General features: G+C 41.2%; 1 protein-coding gene across 1 annotated transcript in view; it reads left to right on the top strand.

The window, feature by feature from the left end:
- The window catches only part of SYTL5 (synaptotagmin like 5), a 640,980-nt gene that overhangs the window by 429,325 nt on the left and 186,642 nt on the right, over positions 1 to 25,013 (top strand). The window contains exon 10 of the mRNA XM_069204241.1: positions 22,094 to 22,200. Within this exon, the coding sequence (XP_069060342.1) occupies positions 22,094 to 22,200 (107 nt within the window). The remainder of the gene's footprint in view (positions 1 to 22,093; positions 22,201 to 25,013) is intronic.

The following is a 25,013-nucleotide window of genomic DNA, read 5'->3' as shown; positions in this document are numbered from 1 at the left end:
GGGAGGAAGAGGTGAGTGAACCTCTCCCTGGCCTTCTAGCCTCCAAAGAAAAGGATGGGTCAGTGGAAAGTGTAAACCTCTCCTGGCCCTGACTTCAGAATAGCTGAGGGACTGTCACCAATTGCTAGGACAGTGCTCCTCTCTGTTTTCCCTTACTGCTGGTTCACACATCTATGTACCCATGGTATTGACACAGGAGACAGTCCCTCTATCAAAAACAAAATATACAGACTATCAGATAAAATGAAGGCCAGCATCAAGGATGAGGTATCCAACATATTGGAGCTGAGGGTAATTGAACCTTCCAGTAGCCCCTGGTCCAGCCCTGTGGTGCTGGTATCAGAAGCTGCCCCACCACTACACCAGAATTTAGGCTAGTTGGAGATTACAGGGGGCTTAATTCAGTCACTAAGACTGTTGCTCATCCCATTCCCCAGGCTGATGAGCAGATTGACAGGTTAGGAGCTGCCCATGTCCTGAGTCCTTTTGGCCTTACTTCAGGATACAGACAGATTGCCCTAGCTGAAAGAGCCAATGAGAGGTCAGCCTTCTCCACTACAGAGGGCCACTACCAATTTAAAGTGATGACCTTTGGACTCAAGAATGCCCCTGTAAACCTTCCAGTGGTTGGTGAACCAGGTCTTGGCTGGTATGGAGGCCTTCAGTGCTGCTTACTTGGATGTTACAGCTATCTTCAGTAACAGCTGGAAGGACCGCCTGTTCCATTTGCAGGAAGTACTTCAGGCTCTGCGAAATGCAGGTCTGGCTATCAAGTTAATTATCTGCCAGATAGGGCAGGGATCTGTGGTGTACTTGGGACACCTGGTGGGCAGGGGTAAGCTACGGTTCTTCCAGGCCAAAATAGAGACTACCATAGCCTGGAAGTCCCCTAAGACTCAAACTGAGGTGAGGCCCTCCCCGGGCCTCTTAAAAGACTATAGGAGGTTTGTCAAGGGATATGTCACTAATGTTGTCCCCTTGACTGAGCTAACTTCCAAGAAGCAGCCCAGAAGTGTGATTTGGACTGAGGCATGCAACAAAACATTTGACTCCCTAAACGTTGACTCCCTGAGCCCCTGTGCTCAAGGCCTCTGACGTTTCCAGGGAATTCATTGTTCAAACTGACACCTCAGAGGATGACATAGGGGCAATACTGTCATGGCTTAATGATGAGGGCCTAGACCAGCCTGTAACCTTCATCTCTAGGAGGGTAATCCCCAGGGAACTGAGGTGGAGTGCTATTGAGAGGGAAGCCTGCGCTTTGGTCTAGGTGCTGAAGAAGTTGAGACCATACCTGTTTGGAGCTCACTTTCATATTCAGACAGATCACAGGCCCCTCAAGAGACTAATGCAAATGAGGGGTGAGAATCCAAAAATGTTGGGTGGTCCATCTCCCTAAAGGGAATGGACTTAGCAATAGAACACCTACCTGGGTAATACCACATTAATGTTGATGGTCTCTCTAGGTTTTTCCAGCTAAGTGAGAAGAAGTCCCAGGAGTTTGAATAGTTCTCCCTATTTCCAGCTGAGAGGGACATGTGTTAGACCTGACAGCCTTAGCGTAGTATTCCCCCAAACGTTTTGCCCATTTACCTCACATTTTTGCTGATTTCATTTTGTTGGCCTTAGGATTCTGAGCATTTTACCACTGCTGACCGGTGCTAAGTGCATGTGCTCTCTCCTTAAAGCATGGCTTGATTGGTATAAACCTAATTGGCATATTTAATGTACTTATAAGTCCCTAGAAAAGTGCACAACATGTGTCCAGGGGTGGTAAATTAAAATGCTACTAATTGACCTCTAACACTGCTTGTGCCACCCACTTAAGTAGCACTTATAAAACATATCCCAGGCCAGCCATTGCAGCCTGAATGCAGTGTCACACTGCCCTGTCAAGCTGGCATTTAAAACACCTTGCCAAGCTTTAAACTTCCCTTTTGTAACACATAAGTTACCTCTAAGGTAGCCCATAGGGCAGGGTGCTATGTAAATAAAAAGAAGTACATATATACTTTTTAGTTTTATATGTCCTAGAGGTGAAAATCTCTCAGATGTGTTTTTCACTACTGTGAAGCCTACCCCTCCCATAGGGTAACATTGGGGATTCCTTGTAACATTTAATAAGCTGTAACTCCTGATTGGGAAGGGGTAGACTTGTTTTGCTTAGTTCCTATAGAATTGTAATGGTAAGTTATTTTTAATGGTAAGGTCGGATTTATTGTTGCAATTTTGAAAATGCCATTTTTTGAAATTTGATATTTTCATGCTGATTGTCCCTGTGTGCCTGCAGCCTGTCTCCAATACACATCTGGGGTGAAGTGGCAGCTGGACTTATGCCTTCTCTCTAGACAGCCACACACAAAGGGGGCATAGGTGTGACTGATGGGCCATCAACATCCTGATGGGCCTTCCTGGGAAGAATGGGAGGGAAGGACTAACACACCTAAATAGGCAGTGTCCTGTCCCCACACAAAGGGCTGCATACCCACCTGTGGTGAGCCTGGAGCCAGGGCAGCAAGGGCAGGGACCCTGTGCACTTCAAAGGCCTTCCTTTCAAGTCTCTCTCACTTCAAAGGCACAACTGGGTTTAAGTCCTGGACCTCTGACCCCACCACATCATTACCCCTCTGGACCTGTGGATACTCTGCCAGGAAGAAGGACTGCTGTGATGCTACAAGGACTGCTACTGTGTTGGACTGCTGCTATGGAAGCTTTCTTGCTGTGCTGACCTGCTGCACTCCTTGCCTTGTTGAGAAGGATAGGGCCCTCAACACTTGAACCCAGAACCAGAGTGACTCCAAGGGATTGCTGGCTTGTTTCCTGTTCTTCTGAAGTCCCAGGGACACAACAGACTTCCAACTCATCACCTACAGCACCTGGACTCTGCCTCCGAGAGTCTTGCCCTGCCAACCTGTGCCAATCCAGTCCTGGGCCCTTGAAAGTGGGTATAAACTGCTGCTCTACTCGAAACTCCATGCACTGACAAAGCTGAGCTGTCTGGAACCAGCGCATCTCTACCCACGCTGTTGCATCGCTGCTGCTATGAGGATCGAGGACACCACATCGCCGTCAATGTCGCCACATCGCCACTGTTGCGAGGATCAGGAACACTGCATTGCCAACTGCAAGGTGCATATCCTCCATTTCCATCACATCTCAGACTTTGTACATCTTCAGGATTGATGCCAATGTATTGCCTCCTTTGCTCCTTGCATCTTGTTCTCAATGTCGACGCAACTCCAAACCAAGGTACTGTTTCAGAGGTCCAAGGCTGGTCCCTGTATCTAAACAGTGCTCAATTGTGATAGGCATGATGGTCTAGTGTGACTACATAGACCCTTTTGGCTCTTTATACTTCTAACCACTACAACTAAGTTTATACTATAAAAATTCATATCCCCAGATCTACTTAATTGATTTTTTGGAGTTTTGGTCTTGTTGTTTCAATGACATTAAACTCTATATTTCTAACCAAGTGTGGTATCTTTTGTGCGGTGGTTTCACAGTTTTACTGTTTGAAGTGTTGCACAAATACTGAGGGGCATATTTATAATGCCCTAGCGCCACCTTACTCCACATTAACGTCATTGTTTTTGACGTTAATGTTGCCCGAAGAGGCTGAAATCCCAGTGCCTTATTTACAGGTTGGCTCAATGCATGCATTGCTCCACTCTGTAGCCGTTTGCACTACATAATGCCTGCTCAAGGATTAATGTATGCAAAGGGGGTGTTCCCCCATTAGGGAAGCCGGAAAAATGGTGTAAGGAAATCCATGAGATTTCCCTGCACCATTTATTATGGCACTTTTAACGCCTGCTCAAGAGCAGTCATTCAAAGGGGACTTCCATTCTTTAGCATGGAGCCCTATGTACTCTGCAAGAGTAGCACCAGTATTTTGGCGCTACTCTAGCAGAGTACATCAATAGCATCATGAAAAAGGACAATATTGCCTCTTACCCTGCGCCATGGTACGCCGTTTTTAAATACGGTGCACACATGGTGGTGGTAGGGGGTGCTAAGGAGCGCAGAGAAAGTGGCGCTGCCTTCAGTGCAGTGCCACTTTCCATAAATCTGCCTCTCAATACGTTGCCTCTTACATTAAGCCTGATTGACTAGGATTGTGGTTCCTGATTGGACCAGGTTCATAGTTCTGCCAATTGTAAACCCAATTTCTAACAGTTGCCAAATGAAACAAATGAACAGCGAAATTCTTATACCAAATGTATGACTTAAAACCAGCACTGTAAGGCTCCAACCTTTGATCCAATCTACACCTCCCAGGTGCCTATTGTAGTTTAAAATCCACACAAGTTCACACACTTCAGCAACCTGATGCTAAACAGTCGCAGATGAAGTACTTTCATTTTGAAAGGTTGTTAGCATGTGGACATCTCTGCTATCTGAGCATTTCACAGCTAGAGTTTCATCACTAGGCAAGGCACTGCACTGTCCCCTCTATTTTTTTGTTTGTTCATAAAAGCTCTTTGTAGTTACAGTGGATTGTGCCATATGCAACAGTGTTCACTTTGAACAATTTCTTGAACAACTGCACACCAGTGCGGAGTTATCTACGTATAAAGTGTGACTTTTGTTAAAAGGTCCTCTGCCAAGTTCTATCACAAATTTCTCACTGACTCCAAAAGTGGATCAACAACCGGGGTGTCACTATAAGAATCTTTACCAGTGTACACCCTGAAATTGTAGGCATATCCAGTACTACTCTCAGACAGCATATGTATCTACATTTTATAACATCCGCTCTTGCTAGGAAAGTACTGTGTTAGAAGTTGGGCCTCTAGTTGGCAGAGGTATGCACCTTGTCCGAGTAGGATCCACAATCCTAGTCAGGGTAAGCCAGATGCACAATCTGAATTCAGGCTTAACCAGGCAAACAGTTTTTGATGTCCCTGAGACTGCAGAAGAACAGGGGGCAACAGGGGGCAAGCAAGCAAGTCCTTGGAGATTCTTGGGTTCAGTGATGTAGAGAGCAAGTTCAGTCCTCACTGCAGGCAAGAAGCAGAAGGCAACAGGCCAACAAATCAAAGCAAGTAGCAAAGTGGCAGTCCCTCATACATCACAGAAAGCAGTAAGCCAGCACAGCAATGCAACTGCAGAGTGGCGGTCCCTCTTGGCAGCTCAGCAGTCCTTCTTCCTTGTAGAGTGTCCTTGGTTCCAGTAGAGATCTGGTTTGCTGGAGTTTGGGGTCCAGTACTTATACCCAAACGTGCCTTTGAAGTGGGAGAGATATCAAAGAGGCCTTTGAATATCACATGGTTCCTGCCCTTCCCTTCACTGGCCTCAGGCAACCTATAAGGGGTTATGTAGTCCTTTGTGTGAAGAGAGGCACAGCCCTATTCAGGTGTAGGTTTCAGCCCCTCACAACCATCTAGTCTAGGAAGAGCCATCACCCTGGTGACAAGCCATCAGGATGCAAATGCCACACCCAAGTTCCCTTTTTGTGTGACTGCCTTGAGGGAATGCACAAAGCCCAGCTGTCAACAACCCCAGACATGTATTCAGAGACAGGCGGAGGCACACAATGGTTAAAGTAAGAAAATGCCAACTTGTGAAAAGTGATAAGAAAAAGAATACCTTCACCAACCTTATAGAAACTATTTTTAATTACAGGATGCAACACAAAATTTTATTGCAACCAAACTTCTTTATTTTTGATAACTTCAAATTTATTTTATTGTTCTCAATCAGATAATTGTTTTAAAAAAGACATGTCATCTGCTTCAGAGTAGCAACAAGATTCTCAAGATTTCAGACACAGATAATATGAATAACTTGACAACTAAGGTGTCAATCACTTGTCCACCACTAATATATAGAAACAACATTAAACAATGACATATCAAATGGACTGTTGACAAGACAACAAATCACAACCTTCACATACCTCCATTTAAACCAGTTCAATCATTCAGATGAAGCGGGAAAAAGAAATGAACCAACAAATTTAGACCAAAAATACTCTCCTAGAAACAAAGGGAATGGACCGCATATGTAATTTCACATTTACGGGGCCATTATAAGAAAAGGGACCTTAATGACTTTTAAAAAACCTAGGGGGTTCCCTTCCATCCTGCTGAATTCCCAGCCAGATCCCTTAATTGAGAACTACAGATGTGTTTCGAACCCTTTAGCTCAGGGTTCTCCTCAAGACCATGAACTGAATCAAGATGACAGCACCTGAGGTCCAAGTGAGTATTCAACCCAAATTAGACAACTAAAAAGAAAAAAAGTTACAAAGTTACATATAATATACTCACACCAATCTCTTAAATTAAACCACTTTCCATCAGGCGAGCAGTGCACTTACTTCAGACATTCCACTTAAGTAATCCCAAATTCCATTGAGCGTTAGAACATCACTCGTTACCTAGAGCAAAAAAGAAGAGTAAAAAACAACCTTAGGAATTTAATCTGAATCCACATAAATATACTTAATCATCAAATTACAAAGAGTACCTTATTAAAATAGGGACTTGTAATCGTGTTGCTAGAACAACACCTGTTAAGTCCGTCTAATAAATATTCCAAACAATCTTTCTCAGCTACACAAAAAGAAACAGAAACAAAGATTTCAATCCTGAACTGTTATACAGTCAAATGCAATAGACAAAACAAAGCAATAAGCAAACTATCACACCACACGTTAGTCCTGTATGTACACAACTAATACTTGCAGAGCTCCGGTGTCACATTCAGGGGAGTCTTTCACAGCACACATTAGTTCCAACATCTGTGCAAAATGAATTACACAAGGCTTCCCTCTGATTGGAAACAAGTCACGCTAAAAAGCACTTTACCAAAAAAGATTTTCATCCCCTCATAGTGACCAGAAGCAGGACAGACCAATTAACGTGGGTCTATTTCAAGAAAAATTGCCCCAACGTGCACAAGCACCATATGTTAACACCGCATTTAGACACATAATCAAACCCACAACCAATACACTCGCCTGGTCCTTACAGCATTCAGCCTCCCAGCACATCAGCTCACGCACCTGCCAATCTTACCAGTACTCATCTTCAACATCAAAACTACGCCATTTACAATTGATCCACCATATTGTGTCACACTTTAAAGGTCTAGCCTTTTAAATTTACACAGCTCACAGCTAACCCAACAACACAGCTAGTGCATTCTGGCACTCATGGTCCGTTCTTCCACTATCTACCTTTAATCAATACACAATCATTACAAACAGACAACATGTTCTTTTTTTTTTGCTCTTGGAAAAAGCCTCTAAACAGTCCGGTCAATGGCAACCAATTCACATAACAACCTTCCGACTTCAACCTTTATGCTTATTTCTTCATGTCAGAACACAAATTCCAGGCAAACACCAAAGGCTGTGAAATTCAACAGGTAAAGAAATCCTATACCAAAAGACTTAATTCGGGGGGCATTCTCTTTTAAATGTTGTAACTCAGACCTTTCATTCAGCCCATCAGTCATAGTTTTGAATTTCATAATTAGATAAGCTTCCTTTGATTCAAACTTTGTTCCAGGTTGCCAACTCTTTTGGTGAGTTCAATCATAGACAACACTGCCCAGTGTAATTCATCCTCATGTGCTTTGGTTCCAAGAAAGGATTTACTAATGACTTTATGACAACTTTGTGATGAATCCTTGACTTGTGTTGAATTATCCTTTGTCTCACCTCTTGATTGGTTTTACCAAAGTGCAATTTATTACATGGGCATATAATCCTATAGATTACATGTTTAGATATACAATTAAAAAAAGACCCATTGTAACATTTTACATTATTGTGTGAAATTCCGAACCTTCCAGGGTTTGATTGCAAACAATGCAAGTGCCACACTTATGATGTCCCTTCAGAGGTGGCAGACTCAGAAGGTCTTGCAGATACATTTTCTTCGAAGTTGGAGCAATATATAATGGTACAATCTGTTGCCCAATGCTAATGTACTTGTTTAATGCAAATAATGGATGCCAACATTGTAAAAAAAAAATTCAAATGGTTTGACTGGGGGCAAAAAGTGGACATGCCTTCTAAGAGGTTCTTTAGTCAGGATGTCTTTTTTGATCCAACAGACTTTCCCTTGGTGTAAACCAAGCTCTCCTCATGACATTCCTTAACAATCTTTTATAGTACCCTCTTTCCTTAAGTTTGTCAACCAGGGCCCCAGCATGTAAGAAATAATCATTCTTAATCTGAAGAAATTGTCCATACGGTAAATTGTCTCTCAAATTTCTTTGATAAAAAGTTGAGTAATGCAGTGCCTTATTTCTGTCAGTTGGTTTTTGATGGAGGGTTGTCAATGGTCTACCATCTTTGGCCATGATTTCAATGTCCCAGAAGGTAATAGATTTTTGATCACAGTGAACTTGATATTAGGAGATCTGTCATTCAACCAATTCAAGAACTGGTCCAGAGATTCACAGCCAGAAACGAAACTATAGGGCGCCACAGAGGGGATGTTTCATCCTTATGGATCTTAAATCACAGGAATCCATGGATTTGCTTTTTAAAAAAAGGGTCCTTTGGCCCAATCTAAGCATTTTCAAAATCTCTTTCTACAATTCCCTAAATGGTGCCTTGAATCTTCTTTGTGGGATCCATGGTAATCTTCCAATAGTGATCCTGATTAAGAATTTGCTTGAACCCTTTTTTGATGTAGTCCTCACATGACCAAACAGCAATAGCTCCACCCTTATCTGCTTGCTTTATGACAATCATTTCATCCCTCTTGAGATGGTTTAGCATTTTTTGTTTATTTTGAGTAAGGTTTTAATTAATGAATTCCCTCTTACTGTACAACAGCCTGCTCAAATGCTAGAACCTCCTTGGGAACTGAGTTAGGTGAAGGACAACATTTGGATTTATTTTGCAGTCCAGACACTTCCATATTTATTGGAAATTCATGATCCAGAAAGAATGCTTTCAGGCAGATTTTACGCAGGATCTCTACCACTTCCATTTTTAGTTTGGCAAAATCAGTATTTTTTGCTGGTACAAATGACCAGCCTTTCTCCAGGGCACTCTGTTCCACTGTTGTTAAAGTCCTTTTTTACAGGTTAATGATAGGCAATTTCACTGATTTTTGTACATTTGTCGGTGTATCCACATTTCCCATGGTGGGTTGGAAATTCTGCATCTGCCTCTCCCTCGCTGTTGGCCCCTTTCTAAAACATTTGTTGTTTCCTTATGTTTGAATTCTGATTCAAGGGCCTTTCACCGGAGTCCGAGTCTCCAGTAGAGTCAGATGATGAAGTTCCAGAAAAGGTGATACATTTCTGTTTGGATCTGCCTTGGTATTCTGGAAGAGCTCTTCTGGACTTAGCCCTGCGGTAAAACTCCTCTTTTATGTATGGATAAACTAAATCCAAGTTGAAAGAGTTCTTGTCCCTCTTGAATTTCACTGATTTTTGATTTATGGTGAAATCCTTTCATTCACAAAGTACCTTCTCAATCTTTTCCAAAATAGATTTGGGTTCAGAAATGGTTTGATCGTCTTTAATTGCTTGTTCAAGTGCCTCAATTTCTGCCAACTGTGACTTAAATGGTCGCTGAACTGTCTCAATCGAAAACACCATGAGATCTCTACTGCATTTAGTTTTATTAAAACTAAGGCCCAGATTTAAAATGGCCTACCGCCATAATAACAACACATTAGCGTATTTTTTTTTACGCTAATGTGGTGTTAGATGGCCAAAAATGCAGAGCCATATTTACAAAGTGACGCAAAGAATGCATTCCCCCACTTTGTAATCCTTCGCTCTACATTATGCCTGCACGAGGCATAATGTATGCAAAGAGGGCGATCCTCAGTTGTGGGGGAGGGAACGAAAAATGGCACAAAGAAACGTAAGAGATTTATATTCATCATTTATTTCATCACTTTTAATGCTTGCTCTGAGAAGGCGTTAAAAAGAGGCTCCCAATGGTTACAATGAGTCTGGGTGATTCTGCAAAATGCCAATCTAGCGTAAAATATTCTGATGCAAGTTCCCTAATTACTACTATTGTGCTCTGTATATTGAATACCGCGCATACATGGTGGTGTTAGGGGGGCGCTAAGGGGCACAGGAAAAGTGGCCCTGCACTAGGTGGAGCGCGACTTTTCATAAATATGCCTCTAAATCCTTTTCTGTGTTCAGGATCTTTGACAAAAGTCACTGGGATGTTCCTAATCTGAAGTCCCCATGGTATGGTTCTAGCCTTTAAATACTCAAGTAAGATGTATCTATGGAATTCAGTCTGTATCTGCTTCTTTTTAAGCCTCAAAAACGTCTCAGCTTCATTCTGGTGCTTAGCTGATGAACTCAATGTGATGGGCAAAAAAACTGATGTTCGTAGTGGGTTGCACAACCAGTGCTGCAGGCACAATTGTAGCATTTCATTTACAGGCCCTGGGCACATATAGTGCATTTTACTAGGGACTTAGAAGTACATTTAATATGCCAGTTGTGGGGAGGTTAATGTTGCCATGTTTAGTGTACAGAGTACCTGCACTTTAGCACTGGTCAGCAGTGATAAAGTGCCCAGAATCCTAAAACCCATGAAGTCAGAAAACAGGAGGTCAGAGGGCAAACATTTAGGGACATCACACCAAAGATGCCAGGTCTAACATACTACCTAAAAACCAAATGGCCATTGAACAGGACCAAAGACTCATCCACAGTTATTTCTGTATCTAGATCATAGTTCTCTGAAAAACGATATACAAAATGGTTAAGGACAGGCTGAATCTTGAAGAGATGGTCACAATCGAGTTGATTCCATGGCAATGCTGAAGCACCAAGAACAAAATGCAGCATTCGAAGCAGAAGCAAATACCGATAACGACTCATGGGTGTAGGAAATTTAGCAGTTACCATCAAGAGACTAGGAGACGAATATGAAGACAGCCACGGCTAACCTATTAATCCCAAATAAAAAAATGAAACCTCAACTTCTTCAACTCATCCAGATTTGTGGGAGTTTAGCGGCTAGCTCTAGGGTGGGACATAAGTCTGACACTGCTGTCCCTCAAATACTGTTCAGCATGCAAATTAGTCTGAGCAACAATCTCATCCAAAGATACATTGTCCATAAGACACTGAAAGAAATTTATAGGCAAAAAGATTTCAGTATTGACTCTATACTCTGCGACACCACTAAAAGCAGGCAACACTGGGTGCACCATGTTTGGAGCAACCCAGAGTTAAGCACTTCCAATGGGAAGCCTTTCAGCCCCAAGCTTCAATCCAGACTCTGCCTGGTGCACTATCCGCATATCAGTGTTCTCCTCTAAAAGAGGTGCTTCCTCTGGTTTTATAGTGGCTTAATCATCAGATGATTCAAATGATTCCTCTTGGACAGAAAATTCACCACTACCATCTTTGACTCCATCTTCTGCCTCAGATGCAGAGTCAGTTTCAGAACCATGATCAGAGGAAGATTTGAAAAGCAAACCAATAGCCTGCTGACTGGTAATCCTGCGGTTAGCCATAGTCCGTACTAATAAAACTAACACAGCAAATAAGTCAACAATAACCAATACTGTGCAACATAAGTAATAAACAGATTGTGGCTTTATCAAACAGAAAGTAAAACTATGGGTGTTTAGTAATCTAAAAGGCAATCAATACAAAGCGCACAAAGACCTATATACTCAAAAACAATACCACTCACTTGCCAGAGACAGAAAGACTGATGATCAAATGCGCCTACTCTGCACAGACACATCAAGTGCCATATAAGTCCCACTGGAAATGAAAAAAAAACAAAAAATACATCATACATATCGCAAGGCAATATAGAATATGCACAAATCAATATGTTACTTTGAAAGATAGCCATATAAAACACTAAAGATTTAAACATTAGTACAGCAGTCAAAATAAAATTATACAACAGCCCAAGGATACATCTTAGATGAAAATATTTCAAAATGAGTTGCTTACCAACCACAACTCCACAAACTACAGATCTGCCACGGCTGCACCTGCAAACAGGATTCACCACAAAGACAAAGGAAACAATTGGCTGACAATAAAAAAAAGAAAGAAAATTAAAACACAAAAAATGATAAAATAGCAATAAGAAGACACTGATATTCAAAAAGAGGCGTGACAAAGGCAAAAAATACATCACCACATGAAAGCAAACCTTACCTCAGAAGCAGATCCCCCACCACAGACATAACCTTGTTCCCAGATGACTCAAGTGTTACCACCCACCCTTAGGCCCAATCCACAAAAAAAAGACTGAATACCATAAAAGTCTACTCTCAAAGGAGAAGGCGGAATACAAAAATAATAAGGCCCTCAAGGAGAGCAACCTTTGCCCAATTGGTCACTGCCATACAAAAGTTCTGGTGTATGGTGGGCTTCCATCACCCCCAAGAAGGCTGATCAGTCTAAAAATACTCAACCTGCCTTCAGGGGAGCAGAATAAAAACAAATATGGTCTCCAAGGATCACTCCCTTTCAAAAGACAAACCCTGGTATCTAGTGGGCGTCCACCCTCCCCCACAGAGGGCAGATCGGCCTAAAATCATCCCTTGCCTAAGGGGTGGCTTCCCTTCAAAAAAGTATTCCCTGGTGTCTAGGGGGCTTCCCCCCCAACCCAAGAGGACATACCAGCCTGAAAATGGCCAATCTGACCTCCAGGGAAGGCAGGATAAAAAAAATGAATCCCCCAAGTGGAGCAACCCTTTCCCAAGGTGTCACTCCCCTTCCAAACATAATCCCCGGTGTCTAGTTTTCTGCTGCTGCCCCCTGAGGACAGATTGGCCTGAAAACATCCAATCTGGCCTCGGCGGGAGGGCGAAAAAAACATATATTGCCCCCTTGTATCTAGTGGGCTTCTGCCCCCCTCCCCCAGGGAAGATCTGCATAAAAACGGCCAATCAACCCTCAGGAGGGCAGAATACAAAATCATTGTCCTCCAAGGTGTGCAACCCCTGTCCAGTGTGGGTTCTGCCCCCATTCTCCCCCAAGGGGGCAGATCGGCAAAAGAAAATGGCCAAACTAGTCCCCAGTGATGGCCAAAACATGGATTCATTATTTGTCTTCAAGGAGAGCAACTCTTGCCCAAGGGGCCAGTTTCCCAACAACAACAAAATCCTGGTGATCTAGTGGAATGGATTCCTGCTGCACAATCGCGGTCCCACCTGCGATCGTGGAATTGGAATCCACTACATACAGACACAGGGGCAAAGGAAAAACTCATTGCTTTCACCCTGTGTCTGTCTGGCTATCTAAATCGGCACCCCCTCACTCCCCAGAGAAGGACACACCTGTAACAAGTTCTTCCTCCTGGATGTCTTGAGAGAAAATAGCTTCCAGTGCATTGCCGGCACCACCTGATACACATTGGCACGCCATGCACGTGCTGACATCATCAGATTGCCGAGTGGGGTGGGGGTGGCAATGCAAGTGCTTCCGTTACCATCCCCAATGGAGGCATGTCGCAGGAGGACCCATGATGTGAGCACCAGGACTCTCAACATGGGTGGGTGCCAGCAGGACTCCCTAAAACTGTCTTCACCACACAACCAACATGACCGAGGAGGGATCCATGCCACCCTCAGAACCCATTCGGTCAATGTGCAAAGCTCTTTTATGTTTGTCAACCCTATGATTTGAAATGTCATAGCTTTAGTGGCCTAAAAAGTGCTTTTTTACAATATACCAAAGCACTTGTCTGAAAAAGATAGGTTTTTCTGAGTCTTTTTTAGGGTCGAGCTTGAGTTGCATGCGTTCGCGCATGCGTATCGCAGTGAGACGCTTTAGGGTTTAGAAAAGGGCTCGGAGCCCTGTCGACGTCACGTCAGTGTTTTTCATTGGTTAGTGGGCTTGCCTATTAAAATCTGCTTGCTTTCATTAGTCGAAGGCATGCATACGTCATGCCTTTTCCGGTGGCTAGCCCTCTTCGAGCGCATCGACCAAGTACAGAAAACATGCGAGGCTCGCTGTTTTCTGTCCGGCTCATGCACTACTTTTTCTCTAATTTACTAGCGCGATTTCGCTTGGCAGAAGTCGAGCGCTTTACATAGTTAAATGCACTTTTTCGGCTTACGTACATAAATGCACTTTTGCCGATTGGTGAAAAGTCGGGTTAGGAGTTTACAATGCTATCAGCTCTAACATGAGCAAACGCGAGACCCGTTGCATTGCAAATGCTTGTTTTAAATGCAGGTCCTCTCCCTTTAATGCACATAGGCTGCTTTAAAGAAAAAACATTCCCATTTGGGAATTAAAATGCAGTGATGGAGGTCTACTGTCACTTGCAAGCCTCCAGCCTTGTATTTGCAATCAATCACACAGGGTCACAAATTGTGATCTGACTAACAATGATTCATATACACCATTATTTTGCACCTGCTGCACCCGGTCAATTTTGAATACACCTTTGTGTGCAAATTGTACATTCTGGCTTGCAAACGGGTGTTCATACATCTGCACTTTAACTCAGTATTTCAAGCTACAGAACTGCAGTACTATATTTCCAGTATCTGTGTATAGATGCTTCAGATCCATAGAACTTAAGACCCCCTACCTCCGAGTACTGATCTTAGAGTCTCTGATGGCACCACTGTCTTCTCTTTCCCTTTTACTGAAGATTCATGAATACAGGGGAGCCCCAGTTCTCAAGGGTGGAAGTGTTGAATCAACTTTGTTTTCTAACCAGTTTACAGGTTTGGAAACCAAACTGGAAAAGAAGAATGTGTCAACAGTCCAGAACAGGGGTAACCTACCTTTTCTATAACGAGAGCTCCTTTGTTCAATGAAAATCATCCAGAGCTACTAATATTATGTGATGATAGTGATGACGTTAGACAAGATTACGTTAGTAGCCACCATTTTGTAGGACTATCAGCAGTAATCACCTTAATGCATCAGGCACGGTTTCTAGGAGTACTATAACATTGCTATCAAAAGTGTAATACCACTGCATGGATAGCATAAAACAGCCATAGCTGCACTGCACCTAGCGTCAAGATGATAATATTAGTATTAGGTCTCTCCAAGACCACAGGAGCTTCCACTCAAATGTCAGCTTTAGGTACATATATTGGAAAGTCAACAATTTTCTTCAAAGATCAGCTTGCTGTGTTCTAAAAATACACATATTTACATTTCAAATGCACGTTCAATTTTAGTATACAGATAATAATTCAACTGACCAAAAACATATAATTTAGTAGGCTGGTCTGCACACAGAAGAGCAACTAACAGATAGCTGGAAAGCTACCAGTTGCTCACAAACATCTTATTGGAGAATCATGAGAAAGACCTTGTATTACTGATTATGCAGAGGCAGTGGCATCTTCTGAACTGAGAGAATCATCCATAGGAGGTGTGACAAGACTGTGGTCAATGTGTGGTACTGATTAAAAGAAGTTACAGGGGGTAACTGAGTCATGTTCAGTAAGGATGCAGAAGAGTAATCAGAGCTTGGGAACTTTCTTGCTACTTTAGCCGCTAATGCAGGGCTTTGGTATTCTCGTGAGGTATCTTTCACCTACCTTTATAAGACTCGCGGAGGTTATTTTCCATCGTTTCCATGCAAGGTGAGGAAACCCTATTGCCATCAATCATTGATATATTACCAGAACCCAATAAAGCTTTATGAGGAAAAATGTTCAGTCAATCAAAATCCTTCATTAAGATATAATTCAACCTACAGAGGTCATTTAAAAAAATGCATCCTGTAAAGGATTGCTCTGTGGTGAAAACAGCAATTTCAACACATAAGCCAAATTTATTTTCTATTCTTGGTCAGTACATTGAATCTAATTATTTGATGCAGTTAGAATAAAACTGTTTGTATCGGATGTGTTGATGCTTCAAATCAATTAACATTAAAGAGGGTCAATTAGTGGGAAAGGGGGAATTTTGTGCTCAATTAATCATTCAAGACCATTACAGAAGAATGGGCACAATGAGGCTCCTTTCAGTTCTCAGTGTGTATATTTATTCAAATATCAAACTTATCATTAAAGAAAGATAGAAGTTAGTTGGAATCAGAAGCAAATTCATGAAAACAGTTCAACAATACAATGTTCTTTTAAGAATTTAAGAAGCCATTGGGCATCAAGCCCTTTGAGTAAATGAAAATGAAAGCATTAACTCCTCCCTAAAAAGCATTTCTTATATAATGTTTCAGGCAATGAGAGCACACAATTTCATAGTATGACATTACGTAAAAATGACAAACTAAAATGTTACATGCACAGCAAACCAAACGGAATGTTAGCTTTCAGTCTACCTCCAATAGCACTTACACATACATTTTATTAGCTATTCACTTGCACAATTTAGTTGCACAGAGGAAGCAAACAAGCAATTCAGGTTTATGCTATCTACTGTCCTGCATAACCACAACGACAAACAGCAATTTAATGATTTTCTGAACAAATCTGGGGCCTTTACTTATACTCACTTGCTATGATGTGGTGGGAAAAGACTATAGTTCATAGGGCTACTATTGAGAATTTCTGTACTTACCCCACACAATTCTTCCTCCCTACCCAACTTGATATTATTTGGTAACCATCTTATATGCCATTCCACGCATATGTCTTATTGACCCATTGGTGATTTTATATGCATCCTCTTTCCATTCTCCTACACAGTTCTGCCTTGAATGAATAAACAAATATTATAGACCTCTGCTTAGGACACCCATCAGTCCACCTTGATGTGATTTGAATACCCCTGAATTGCCTTAAAATATATGGGGTTTTTCTGGGTTTCCATAGGAGGTACACATCCTCTGTTCAGGGGTATTCCTGTGGCACATTCAGAATGCTTGAATTCTTCCCACATCATGCCCTATTCTTAGGCTAAGGACACTTTGTGTATCAAAATTTAAGTGACCCTCTCGTAGGTTAATTCTATTGTACAAGCACCTACGGTTTTGATCATTTGTTTCAGCAATCTGTATTATATTGCTCACCTGACAGTCAAAAACTGCTCGATTGTCCTCATTGTTTCTGAACCTTTACTTCTAAACTTCCTCCCATTTCTCCATCTAATACCCATGTACCATTTCTGTATCCTTGATGACCTACACTGTACAATTGAACTGCACATTGTTGAAGTATATTACCTGCACCCTGTGTAATTACAACAAAATTTTAAAGACATGAAAAAGGAAAGGGAATTTTCAGAATCTTAATCTCAATATCAATCCTACATATTTTGATTTCTTGTTTTGATAAGTAGGGGCATGAGAAGGGCATGAGAATTATATGCAAACTAGATTGGTAATCGGTCTGGCTATGTAGTTTCTGTATATACCGTTGCTTATAGCCATCTTTATTGTTGAATATTATGGTCTGTCAGAGGAGAAATGAATTCAATTTAGGCACTTAACCAATAAGAGTGGCAATAGCGTTTTTACTACAATCACAATGTTAAGATAAATGCTCCAACTGAGTCTTCAGGTAATGTATTTCATTTGATAAACTACGGAGCCAATACACCCAAACACAAAAGGGTAACAATATATCTTTCAGTGAAAGTAAAATTATTAAAATAACCATTTACAAGATATAAGATATAGCTGCTGCTAAGCCAAACTAAACAAGCATGGGTAAAGCAAGCAGGTCTGCTTTTTGTTAGGGAAAGTGTTTTGCAATACTTGGCCAACCTTACATGTTGTCTCTACTAGTCTAGGAAGAAAATCACATAATGAAACAACATGTTGGGTTACAACAAAATAGTCGCTGCATTTAGGGCCTTTGCCCTCATAAAACTGCATAAGTAGAGCAAGAGCTACTCTCAAAGAAGAGTGTTATGAAAGGGGGCAGCATGTGAAGTAAGCGTTGTAAGTCCTTTTGTATCACTGTGTGGCAGTTCAACAATTTCTGTAACCGGCAGAACCAAGTAGTATTGTCTTCCACTAAGTATACCCAACCTAGTCATCAGTTAAATCCAAGCACAAAAGGAGGGCATCAAATACTGTATTCAGATGTTTGAAATGATCAAGTTTCCTTTGTTCTTGTCATAAGATCACAAATTTTAAAGATATTATCAGAATCCTCAAAGTACCTTAGTAAATCATCCATAATATGTAGTCTCGTATCACAGTAAAAGACCATTGTTTCCTTCATTCTCTGAATGGAGTGCATGGCACAGTGCCCAATTGGTCCTACTACAACATGAGACTGTCCATTACAGAATGATTTACAAAGTTACAGTGAAGATTCTGATCATATCTATACAATTATTGGTACTTAAGAAGCAACGTGGCAGGTGTGAAACACATGTTGGCATTTTTTGGCATTATGGCAAGAAAAAGAAAATTGATTACTTCACAGTTTAAATACAGTTTCAGAAACCCTCATTTCTGTCCTAAAGTTGTGTTGTGTCTTTAGGAAAACCCCTCACATTACAAGTTGAAATCTAAAAGTCCACTATGAAATGGAGAATTTCCAGGGAATCCCTGTTAGTTCCTTGTTTTGGTCCAACCTTTCATCCAGAGCTTTCCACAGCCAGATGAAGTGGATGAAAGTAAACAGATCCTTACGCTCAAAGAAATTAATTGTTCACTCTGAGTGAGAGTCCAAGTGAACAAAAAAAGGCTGTAATTCCATTTTACAATAACGCATAAGTAATACAAATGAACGTGCAAGGGGGAATAGTGCGTATCACTGTGTTTTTATGATGGGCCAAGGCTACCAGACAGCATGCCCTTCCTAAACAAAAATGCCATAAGCTATACATTTAAATGTGTGTCAGCAAAGTAAATACATCAAAGAGGTCACAATGGCAGTAGTCTGCTTGATGCCCATCGACAATATTTATGCAAGTGGTACAGTACAAACATTCACAAAATGCCATGGTCTTGGTGGACAGCCAAGCAATGGCATTCCAGGAAACAAACATGACAGCAAGTGGGTAAAGGGAGCTGAACCAAAGCCTTCTGTCTTTTTGTTCTTGTTCTTGTACTTTTTTGAAGAATTAATAAAATGAGGTCTTCAAAACAGCTAAAGCTGTCTGTGGCTAGAACTTAAAGTTAGTCCTTTCACCAGGGTGATACCAAAGTAGGTCGTAGTGTACCTTTATATCTGCAGCAGAAACTACACTTGAGAGTGGTAGACTTTCTAAAGATGAATCTAAACTTTTCAGACAACCCACATACTGTCTGATTAGTCTGCACAAGGATTACGGCCACCTCATTCAACTAACCACAAAGGGTGCTGTCTCAGGAATGTTGTGCATGAGACATAGGTCTGGAGGTCTCAGACCATTACCACACGCCAGACTTTGCTTACTGCCTTGAATACACAATTATCAACAATGGCTGTGACCTGGTGTACTTTTTGACTTGTCTGCAAACAACCACAGTGTGTGATTACTGTACGGGAGAACTTCTTTGCCACAGATATTTTTCTCCTGTTTGTGTCATTGTGTAAATAGTGTACATCAATGGAAAGTAAATAATGACTGAAGAGAATATGTTATGTACTCACTCGCTAGCAAAATGCGCTAGAAATGCGCTTGCATCGTACAGCTAATATTCACTGGGTCAGTCAAAGCACTTTTGTTTTCAAAGCGAGAAACTGAGATGTGAGCGTGGTGGATGGCACGTCAAACTGTGCTGTTCTTTTAGTACTCCTTTTCCTGTATCATTAATGATTAGTACCCGGATCCTGCCAGTATGATACAATACATTCACAAGCGTACATCCACTATTTAAATGTAAAGAAAAAATGGCGGAGGGAGCACAGTCTTTGCAGGTAAACCCATTAGCAAAGTCGTGTTGAACTATTCCTTCAGACACGTGTTTTTCAAATTAATTTGCTGGCATTTTTCCCAAAATATGTTGAAATGGGTACACAATATTCCGGTTTCTGACACAAAATGCTTATCAATTTCACTTTGAAAAAGGTCGTTTGGTGCTGCTTGCTTATTTTATTGTAGGAAACTAACTGCCTCTCAAATTTTAATTTTTGTTGTCCTAACTTCATCAGAATTCATCTGCTGTGAGCAGCTAGTCGGATGGTAAAGTTGTTCTTGGACTTGTGCTAATTGGACAGGGCAGACAGAATTTTAGATTTATCTGAAGGTAATGGCTTGGTATAGATGGAATAGAGAATGTATTCTCTCCCTACTTTGATGAGCAGGAGAAAGGACCGAGTGGAGTGTTTTTATAAATACTTTTTTATCGGTATTGAAACAAGCACAGACATAAAACATACATTTGAGTTGTTTTGCTACTATAGAACCAATAGAGACCTCGAATTCGTAATCATTGTTAAAACAGTTTAACAAGAGTCTGATCAGTTTGGGCCAAGACCTGTTGAGAATGCTTAATCCACAGCCCCAAATGTTCTCATATTTCTGTGGACAGCCTCTGGCCTTTTAAATGAATTTCTCTACACTAACACAATAGTCCATTTCTTTGGTCCAATGGTGGTGTCTTCTGGATCCTGTTTTTTTACTTGCTCTTAATTTCATTCTGCTTGATGGATCCTGTGGAATGCCCCGATGGGTTTGAGGCACCGGTGGCCACCATCAGCAGGATACCTTATATCCGCTCACATCCACCAGTTCTACCTTGATACAGCACCAAGTTTAGATTGGCCGTACTGGGCATCAGGAGTTTACCTGGGAAGCTGGAAGGGTGGGGTGGGCTCTTTGGTTACTGGGAGCTGGTTTTGTAGCAGTTCAGCAGTTTACAAGCACTGCAGAGTTCCTTGTAAATCCAGCAGTTTTCAGGCAACAAAAAGTGCCAAGATAATTCTGGTGATTAATGTACCTGCTAGAGCAAGATAGGAGTTTTGTCTAGTGGCATTTTTGACTCATCTAACGTAGCGCAGAGGGTTAGTATGCCTGCTGCTAAGAACGTTTACTATTCAGGTCACAGAGCAGTATTTTATGTACAATGCTTAGTGGATACTGCTTTTTCACAGAGATCCTTTTGTTAATGTGCAGTTCATAAGTTGTAATCATAATCTAGCACATTAAGCTATGAACTGCCATCAAGGAGCTGCATGCAAACTGCATCATACAGGTTAGAAAGTTATGTTTTTCCCAATGTTTGATTAACCTAACTTTGCTAAAAACAATTTTTTGGGGTAGAAATAAATTGTTATTAGTAAAGTCAACCCTAACCACTGTGTTACATTCTGAATCCTGAGTTTATGCTTTCCCAGACGAAGCACTCTTACAAATTACCTACCAGTATCAATATCATGTGACTCTTACACCTTGAAGTCCTCTTGGTCTTATGTAACATTTTCTATACACTGATTTACACACGTATTATTCATTGTCTTTGTAAGTGTGTAATGCAAAGTGCTCCAACACCCTCTGATGGTAAGAGAGACACTATGATTTTTTTTTATATATGTGAGAGAGGGTATGGAGAGATGAGAGGCACTGTTAGAGGGCGATGGTGAGGGAATCATTGAAGAGCCCCAATAAAGATTGCTGTATCATGGTGCACAGTAAGATCATCATTTACTATGCCTTAAAAACGAATACAACTGAATAAATAGTGAAAAATGTGTTGTAGAATGCACTACTTTTGCCATTTTTTCCCGAATATTCTTGTGGGGGGGAACCCCCTTAAGCCTCATTATAGTGGTCAGGCTCACGCGTTATGCACCCTATGGGGTCTTGTCACAAATTTTGCCACGGCTGTAATGGGTTTCCAGTCCAGCCCTGCACATCAACCAAGAAATGATCAGCAGAATGGTGTTCTATTAGGCCGTGATAGAGGCAATATTTAATTACTATTCAAATGCAAATTGGGTCTAATCCTGTCTCTGGCAGTAGTGGGTGGGGCTCCAGCAGGCGCTGGATTCGCAGAAGCAGCATTCTCCACCCTCCATAATGAGTATATATGGGTCAGTATCTCCTATCATTTAGATAATGATGGAAGTGCTACAGTTTTTGCAACAGTTCTTGATGAAGAATATAAATGCAGGAAATCCCTGTATCCAGCATGAAAAACAAACCTCTCAAAACATGGTTTTAGTTAAGCTACTCAGTATCACTTCAAAAGTATCACTTCAAAATCAAAGACCCGCCAAGCAGATCCGAATGTCAGATTATGTACTTAAAACTGAAAATCCATTACAGTACTGAGTCCTGCTACTGTCTCTTATAGATTGGAGCAGGTCTGAGATTGACTTGAGTGGCTCCTATTCAGAAGGAAATGAGGATGCTGTCAGCAGAAGGAGCATATCGATGCCCGGTGGCTTGGACAAGAATTTGGTAAGTTACAAGTGGTTTCTCTTCGGTTCGTAATTCACATTGCATCAACATCTAAAAGCTTCACACATTTTGCAAAGAAAAGGTATTGTTCCTTTCATATTTGGGTCAGGTAACAGTGCTTAGCTGCTGGTTGATGTGAGGTCAGTTACTTCCTTTAGTCACTTCTTAAACAAAAAGGTGTCTGTGGAACGCTCTATTTCACCCTACTACCCAAACTGCATTATATCAACACAATGGTAAATAGTGAGCAAAGTTAATTTCTATAGTAGTCCATTTTTTACTGATTAAACTACTAGTAGCCATTTAGTAGTCAAGATTCCCTATTATTTAATTCATTATGGTGTCTGTCTTTCAAACAGAAGTCGAAAAGACATCTAGACCAATAAAGGGCAAACCCCCTCCAAGCCTCTTTTATGAGTAACAGTCTGAATGATCCTGCTTCTCCCACGAATTATTATCATATGCTTGGAGTGCGACCAGTTGCATATTCTGGGAGAGAACCACCTTATTTGTGCATGTGTTATCTAACTTCTCAACACCTTTTTGGTGCCACTATGTATGTTAGGCAGCCGCTGCTCAGTGCTGCTACAGAGCTGGGGTCCCTTAGCGAAGGTGGGAATCATTATTTGTACGATTTAGCCCTTCATCTGTTTCTGTAGTTTGCCCCTGAATTTTCTAGGCTTCATGAGTACGAGGTCTTTTAAAATCGACGCTTATGTGACCCTACGCACAACGTGGAAGATAACATCATAATTAATCGAATAATGGGGAACATAGATTGGGCAAATAAACCTGGAATGAAAAGGTCCACCGCTAAATGATCATTAGCGGTTTAATTTTGAAAAAAGATGAACTACTATAGAAATTAACTTTAGTGCTACTTTGTTAATTAGAATGTTTCCTTGGGCCAATGTAATGTACAGGATCCGTTCCAGTCTTGCTGATTTAAGATACTTCTGAAAAACATCCTGTTCCAGTGCCAGTAGTGCAAGCCCTGGGAAATCAAGAACGACGTTTAAAAAGTCAATTGCATTCCTTTCTACACAGTGAAATGATCAGTTTTCGAATTATATCGTACGCAGGAAAGACCAGCCTCCATACGACTTCTATGTCTCTCTTCCTTCTCACAATAATCTCCCATTGGCTAAGTTCACGCCTTGCTGACCTTTCCGCCCATCTCAGTTCATACAGGACCAGATGTCCACTCACCTCCCAGTCAGTTCCGACCCAAACTCGCTCCCGCCATTCAAAAAAGTATTTCTGTCTCAGAAACAATTTACACACAGCACACTTTCAACATTTGGTTTAGGTCTGGCATTAGCCAAGACCTTTTGATTGTACCAAAATTATATGTATAAAACACTATTAGTGGCTTACAGTCAGCTCTCTTCATCCATCGGTCTGCCATTCACATTTTCCTTCCACCTACTACAGCATATAAGCATGGTGCAACGGGTCAGCTCACATGAGCCATTGGCTACTTCATTGTCATTGTGAGTGATGACTCACAAAGTAGTTCCCTTGAGTCCTAGGGACTATTATGGCTATATGTGCTTTTTGAGAGCAAAAAATATATTTGCATTTAGCCATTGTTTTTTTTTTTGTTTAAATTGATGACGTCTCAGCAACCTCCCCAACAATAAACCTTTGCGAAACCTATGACAAAGCAAAACAAGCACTTATAAATCCAAAAAGGCTGACAACCAAAGCCATGCCTACTGGATCTGCCAATGCTTAATAATAAAGTTATGTTCAGTAAAGCGTTTTTAGTGAATTGACAGGATAATTGACAGAGTAGCAGATCTGTTGTGCTTTTTGCTTTGTGCTGTGCTGACCTGCACATATAACTAATCATTTGACATTGTCACTAACAGTAGTTGCGTAGGTATTTGAAGCTGGTAATGCTGTTCATAGGCATACTCTGCGCTTGTGACTCGTATAACCATATGCATTAGTGACTGATTGGCAGAAATTCATCAGAACCGCAGCAATTGAGGTCTACTTGTGACAGATGGACATCAAACCTGACAATGTGCAGCCAGTAAATGTGGAGTAATGAAAAGGAGGCTCAATATTCAGGAGAAACAGAAGGACAGTCAGTGAGCTGTGCTTATGAGTAGCTTTTCAGATATGCCTGGCAAACAAATATAATAATCATGCCCTGTCCTTTCACCATATGGCTTGATCGCTAATAATACTGGTGCTTTTTGACATTTCTTGCGTTTCACATTTTTTATGTGCATGAAGGTAGAACATCTTGTTTATGATTGTGCAAATGATCTTCTTGCTGAGCTGGGTCTTGTGGCTCAGTGGACTAATGCATTTACGCCATGGATCTGTATGTGGCCTCATGGTGACAGGGTTGAATTCTAGCAGTTTCAGTCATTCTTTCACCCTCCGAGGTGAATCAATGAGTATCATTGAGTATTCTAATAATGAATACCTGTTATATCAGCACCAATATGCCCAAAGGTGACTGCGCTCTGTAAAAACACGTTATGTTTTGCTAAGCTGGACCATAAATACATTGTTATCTTGTTTTAACATCTAAAGCAATGCTTTGATTATGTAAAGAGGAGTACCATGTTATAGTAAAAGATACTTGTGTTACATTTATCTACATTTAAAAGTAATTTAATTGAAAAAGCAACAAAGCTGAGAGATCCAGTTGACATAACTTGTGTATGGTGCCACTATATACTGGTACATCTGAGCCTTGCTAGCTGCAGCTCATACACTAGCCCTGAATAATAGAGTTATCAAGTTAGTGTATGAACCGTAGGCAGTGCAGTGCTAGTGAAAACAGGGGTCTG

The sequence above is a fragment of the Pleurodeles waltl genome, chromosome 8 (assembly GCF_031143425.1).
Source record: "Pleurodeles waltl isolate 20211129_DDA chromosome 8, aPleWal1.hap1.20221129, whole genome shotgun sequence".
In the NCBI taxonomy this organism is placed as follows: domain Eukaryota; kingdom Metazoa; phylum Chordata; class Amphibia; order Caudata; family Salamandridae; genus Pleurodeles; species Pleurodeles waltl.
Note: the sequence above shows the minus strand (reverse complement) of the source record. Positions and strands in the feature narration are given on the sequence as shown.